The sequence below is a fragment of the Neltuma alba genome, unplaced genomic scaffold (assembly GCF_004799145.2).
Source record: "Neltuma alba isolate B1F8T4 unplaced genomic scaffold, ASM479914v2 tig00003097_pilon, whole genome shotgun sequence".
NCBI lineage: Eukaryota > Viridiplantae > Streptophyta > Magnoliopsida > Fabales > Fabaceae > Neltuma > Neltuma alba.
Genome location: NW_021633138.1, coordinates 1 through 6,456, shown reverse-complemented (window position 1 = coordinate 6,456; position 6,456 = coordinate 1). Strand labels below are relative to the sequence as shown.

Genomic DNA, 6,456 nt, shown 5'->3' with positions numbered 1-6,456 from the left:
GAAGGGAAAACCATGGAAGCCCGGGGTTCTCTCTCTCTGTTTTTTTAAGGAAAAACCTGCAAGGTGCAAATCTCTTAATGGGCCCAGTTGATGGGCGGTCTGGTTGAGCCCGAAAGGAATGTTGATGTGGAAGTTCGACCCGTTAATGGCCTAAAATCCGGCCCGGATTATTTTAAGTGATGATGGGAGAGGTAAGCTCCTCGGCACAAGGCATCGCTAACTCTTTGCGCTCTCGTGTTCTCTAGGGTAACAACGCTGGAGAGTGGTAGGAGGGCGGCCATCTCTGTAGGATCTACTCTGAGAACAACCAACACAGGTTTCTTTCTTCTCCGTGATTTTCCGCCTTTTCGTTCTCAATCTCACTCTTTTTATGTGGCCACACCCGTTTTGAGTTTCTGTAAATGTTAAACGCTCGTAATGATGAATCCCTGTTGCTTCTGTTTGGTTTTCATCCTACCTTAACTGGACGCATGGATTTCTCGGGTTTTAATATCGTTCGTGATCTTCAAAATTGTAACTTTGTTTACAGCTTATCTAATTTTCTCCCCTGTATTGTTTATCGTAGTCTTGATCGTAAACTTGATGCTATTTATCTGTTCTCTGCACCTGATTTTGGTGACACGTTAAGGCTGTCGTTATGGGCGCATCAGTGAGCTCTTAATTCACTGATTCTCGGCAATGTTTTGTTCTGCTCGGTTGAACTTGGATGGATTTTTTTCCCACTATATAATCGAAGGTTTTTTTTTTGGGGGGGGGGTTGTAAACGCAACTCTATATTGTTCCCAGATTTCCCCGGCCCCCCTGATATTTTACGCAGATGTGGTTTTTCTCTTTTGTTCGGTTAATAGGAGATATGTTTTCTCATGTTGGTCATTTTCTATTTCATCTTGGAGCAGGGATAGTTGATTTCTGCTGAAAGCCTAAAATGACTTCTTTTTTGAAGCCTGAGAATGCTCTGAAAAGAGCGGAAGGTAAGTTTGAGCGATGAACTTTTACCTTCTTATTTCATTTAGATAGAGACTTTCATGTCTTTGTTGGAAGATATGGTTCTATTTTCAAATGTAGTAATGCCGTGGACTTATTCTATGTAAAATTCAATGTGCAGAATTGATTAATGTTGGACAGAAGCAGGATGCTTTGCAAACTCTACATAGCCTTATCACTTCAAAAAGATATAGAGCATGGCAGAAGACACTTGAAAGGATAATGTTTAAATATGTAGAACTGTGCGTAGACATGCGGAAAGGGCGATTTGCGAAGGATGGGCTCATTCAGTATCGTATTATATGTCAGCAAGTTAATGTCAGTTCACTGGAGGAGGTGATCAAGCATTTCATGCATCTGTCAACGGAGAAGGCTGAACAAGCTCGCAGCCAGGCACAGGCATTGGAAGAGGCTCTCGATGTTGATGATTTAGAGGCAGATAAAAGGCCTGAGGACTTGATGCTTAGTTATGTGAGTGGAGAGAAAGGAAAAGAGAGATCTGACAGGGAGCTTGTTACTCCATGGTTTAAATTTCTCTGGGAAACGTATAGGACAGTGCTTGAAATATTACGCAACAATTCAAAACTGGAAGCTCTATATGCTGTAAGTTTTTCTTCCCCCCTTTTATTTTACTGTAGCTTCTGCGTTTTCTATATTTTTAGGCGTTGATGCTGTTGTTTATAAAGTAGTTTAATGTTTATCCTCCAAAGTTTTTCACCCTAACCAATTTAATTTATTGATCTCTCTCTTTCTAAATTTGTGTTTGCCTTTGATATATGGACTGTCGTTGGACTTGAAATTTCCTGCAGATATGTAATACCCTTTTTTTAATTGGTCACTTTATGGAGGGTGCCAGCCATCCGGAAGTCATATGCTTCTTAAGTCTTAGAGTAATCTTAATTGGGATATCTGGGACATAAGAGAGCCTCATGAACTGCTTAAAAATTTTCCTGGCGTCGGGGACAGTGTGATTAATTGCCATGTAACTGCTCCATATTGATTAATAATACACTGTTTCTAAATTTAAAATTTTAACAGTAGTGAATTATTGATTGGTTGCGTTTGGCATGTTATTGCTTTTGCTGGATGTTATTTTATTTTGACATTTTATATTCCTTGATTTGATCTGAATTTTTTGAACATTTAATTAACTATCTTTCTTTGTGTAGATGACAGCACATCGGGCTTTTCAATTTTGTAAGCAATATAAGCGAACAACAGAGTTCCGCAGACTTTGTGAAATTATAAGAAACCATCTTGCCAATCTTAATAAATATCGAGACCAACGTGACCGACCTGATCTTTCAGCACCTGAAAGCCTGCAACTATATCTAGATACCAGATTTGAGCAGCTGAAAGTTGCAACTGAGCTTGAACTCTGGCAGGTTAGTCATTCTCTCCTAGTTTTTCTTACATGTCTTTAAAGTGTCTGTCAATGGAGTGTTGAAAAGTTTTTTTTAATTTTGCAGGAAGCTTTTAGATCTATTGAAGATATACATGGACTTATGTGCATTGTCAAGAAAACACCCAAGGCATCATTGATGGTTCTCTACTATGCTAAGCTGACAGAAATATTTTGGATATCGTCAAGCCATCTATATCATGCATATGCGTGGTTCAGGCTCTTTTTACTGCAGAAGAACTTTAATAAGAATCTGAGCCAGAAAGATCTTCAATTGATAGCTTCGTCTGTTGTTCTGGCTGCACTTTCAGTGCCTCCCCATGATCACACTCAAGGTGCATCTCATTTGGAATTGGAGCATGAAAAAGAGAGGAATTTGAGGATGGCTAATCTCATTGGTTTTAACCTTGAAAGTAAACCTGAGAGCAGAGAAGTGGTAACATACGTTTTTAACCGTTCTCTCAAGTTAGTGTATCAATGTCTTTTTCCTTGAATCTAACTATTTTGCTTTTGTCACCTTTTTTTCTTTTCCTCAGCTTTCAAGGTCAGCCCTTCTTGCTGAACTGGTAAGGTTGAAACTTTTTGTTCAGTTATACTTTTGATCTGCATTAATTTCTTGATAATTTATTTTTGCTTTTTGCATGATTTGTGGATAGGGGAATTTAGTGAGGTGGCAAATATGAGACCAAAAGCATTAGGTGGCGAAACTTTGTTTAAATTCTGGACACCAGAATTTTCTATATCATTGACACCTTTTTATGATTGTTTTACTTGTTGATTTTGTCTTGCTCCCTCCCTTCCATTGATTAAGCCTGCAGTTTGGACATAATTAATAATGGGCTTAAAACAAAGGGTTTGGAGTATGTGTTATATTGACCCCAACAAAGGGTTCAATCATCCTCATGTTTGTCTTCTGGTTGTCACTACAGGTGTCCAAGGGTGTAATGTCTTGTGTGACTCAGGAAGTGAAGGACATTTATCATCTCTTGGAACATGAATTTCTTCCCCTGGATCTTCCATCGAAAGTTCAGCCTCTGCTAACTAAAATATCTAAGTTGGGGGGTAAGCTCTCCACTGCTTCTTCTGTCCCTGAGGTGCAGCTGTGTCAGTATGTCCCAGCATTGGAGAAACTAGCTACCTTGAGGTTGCTACAGCAGGTGCATTTTAATATATGGTGTCAATTTTTGGATATTTAATCATTTCTTCTGGACATGCTGAATTCTGTGTGCTAAATGTTATCCTTTGGTTTTTCAGGTGTCCAACGTTTACCAGACAATGAAGATTGAGACCTTATCTGGAATGATCCCCTTTTTTGATTTTTCTGTTGTGGAGAAGATTTCTGTGGATGCTGCTAAGCATAAGTTTGTATCCATGAAAGTTGATCACATGAGGAAGGTTGTAGTTTTCTGCAAGACGGTATGTTGCCATTCAGTTGGTTTAGTTGCCTTACTAACGCATGATATCATAGAAGACAACACGCCATTTCACCTCATAATGGTTCAATAATAGATGCACTTGGCAATAGATTTTGCTTTTGCAGAAAAATAACTTGTGATATGTTGAAAATTAATCTCATTTAACATCATCGTGAAATCTCTAGAATCCCTGCTCTTACTAGCCCTACTGTACTTAAAGTAAATAGTAATTGCGTATTTTCTATTGCAGAATCTAGAGTCTGATGGCTTAAGGGATCACTTGGCTAAGTTTGCTGAACATCTGAACAAGGCGAGACAAATGATTTATCCTCCTGATAGAAAACCATCAAAAATTGGAGCTTTGCTTCCCTCCTTGAATGAAGTTGTTGCCAAGGAACACAAGAGGCTTCTTGCACGGAAATCAATTATTGAGAAGCGAAAAGAAGAACAAGAACGGCAGCTTCTTGAAATGGTATGGTCTTGTGAATTAGTGATGCATGAGAGCTTGCAATTTCAATTTAATCATTTTTTATTTTAAGAGATTAAATTTTCCCTTTAATCCTGTATATATTAAAGGAAAGAGAGGAGGAATCAAAGAGATTGAGACTGCAGAAAATAACTGAAGAAGCAGAACAAAGAAGACTTGCCAATGAGTATGAGCAGAGGAAGAATCAGAGAATTCTCAGAGAAATAGAAGAGAGAGAAATGGAAGAAGCTCAAGCATTGCTTCAGGAAGCTGAGAAGCGTATTAAAAAGAAGGGAAAGAAGCCAATCATTGAGGGTGTAAGTTGAAGTCTACTTCTGACTAGATTTCCAATTATTTTGGTTAGGACGTACTGAGAGTGAGTTATATCTGGCAGGAAAAACTGACCAAGCAAACACTGATGGAGTTGACGTTGACTGAACAACTCCGGGAAAGACAAGAAATGGAAAAGAAACTACAAAAATTAGCTAAAACAATGGACTATTTGAAAGAGCCAAAAGAAAAGAGAGGAGGCTGCTCCCTTGATTGAAGCTGCATATCAAAAGCGCCTAGTGGAAGAAAAGCTTCTCCATGAGCGTGAGCAACAGGTAGTTTACCTCTCCTGTGTTTTGTGTTTTTTTTTTTTTTCCCCCGGGTGATAGTTTATTTCTTCTGTTTTGTTTGGAAGGATGTGCACTACTGTTTGTGTAACGTGTATATTCTTTTGCATGAATAAATAATATCTTCCCTCTCTTTGACCCACTATGCTTTGATGCAGCTTGAGGTTGAAGTTAGCAAACAGCGCCATGAGGGAGATCTCAAGGAGAAGGAAAGGCTGGCTCGTATGGTTGGCAATAAAGTCAGTAATCATCAACTTCTGTGGCTTGTTAACTGTTAGCGGTCTTTAAGGAATTGTAATAGATGACTCGTGATATCTGCGTTATATTGGATGGAAACTATTTTGAGAACGTAACTAGAGAGTTCTGTTTCGAGTCTTTTAATTTTCTACTTTGTGTGCTTTCTGTCTGTTCTCTACTTAAGTGGGATCAATCTGCTCATTTTCTCACCAACATGCCCTTCTTCTGACTTATGCTGCATGTGATAACTTTATGTAGGAGATTTATCAAGAGAGAGTCGTCAGTTCTCGTCAGGCAGAATTTAATAGGTTGAGTCGGGAAAGAGAGGAGCGAATCTCAAGGATTTTACAGGCCAGGAGACAGGAGAGGGAAAAGATGAGGAAGTTGAAGTATTATCTGAGGTTAGAAGAAGAGAGACAGGAAAAATTGCGTGAAGAGGAGGAAGCTCGGAAGCGTGAAGGTAACCTTACCAGAAACTATTTCCTCAGCACTTGATTATAAATGCTCTGCTCCACGGTCAGATCCTTTCTTGGTATATTTTCCTTGCTCATCGGCATTGATGACTTTGCAGAGGCTGAGAGGCGGAAGAAGAAGAGGCTGAGCACTTGGCGAAATTGGCTGAGATACTAGAAAAGCAGAGGCAAAGAGAGCGGGAACTTGAAGAGAAGGCGGAGAGGAAGAAGAAAGAAGCACTGTTGGCAGAAGGGGTGAAGCAGCTGTGATGAAGCCTCTTGAACCTCCAGCCCGCCCATTGGAGGCTGGAACCACCGCTACTGCACCAGCTGCGGCAGGGGCTGCAGCTGCCTCTGCCCCTGGGAAATACGTACCTAAGTTCCGTCGTGAGAGCTGAAGTCCCAAACCCTGTGCTCCTTTAGAAGCTGATCGATGGACAAACCCTAGCAGGCAGGATGGTGACAGATGGCGTAGTGATGACCGAAGACCTGCTTTGGTGCTGGTGGGGGTTCAAGGTCGTCGTCAGCATGGTCCTCATCCAGGCGTGGAGCTGATCGTTGATCAACTTGGCTCTTGATTTTGCAATAGAACAGGGGGGCAACCGGTTGGTGGGGCATTGCTTAATTTTGCGCTTGCTCCTCGATGATTGAACGATTTATCAAGTTTTGTCTGTAACCTATCATGTTTTGAGTTCTAGGTTCTTGTTTATTATGGAAGACTTCAATTTATTGCATAATGCTCATAGAGCCGTGGTTTCAGTTGAGGAACAGGCCTGTAATCTTATGTATGAGGTTGAGTGTATTGGATACCCAAAGTTGAAATCGGAATTCCAGATGAGGCATGTCCCAGACCTATTTATCCTTGATGGTATGTTGAAATCAA

The 6,456-nt window shown here is 40.2% G+C and overlaps 1 protein-coding gene across 1 annotated transcript; it reads left to right on the top strand.

Moving 5' to 3' along the window:
* The first annotated feature begins 216 nt into the window (after positions 1-216).
* LOC114740279 (eukaryotic translation initiation factor 3 subunit A-like) lies at positions 217-5,766 on the top strand. The gene is given in 15 exon segments (XM_028928397.1): positions 217-317; positions 897-971; positions 1,106-1,587; positions 2,154-2,369; positions 2,454-2,822; positions 2,923-2,952; positions 3,316-3,543; positions 3,641-3,802; positions 4,052-4,273; positions 4,378-4,584; positions 4,662-4,778; positions 4,780-4,872; positions 5,043-5,123; positions 5,380-5,581; positions 5,693-5,766. Coding segments are annotated over 14 exon segments (2,514 nt in total). The 5' UTR covers positions 217-317; positions 897-925; the 3' UTR covers positions 5,752-5,766.
* Positions 5,767-6,456: the final 690 nt, after the last annotated feature.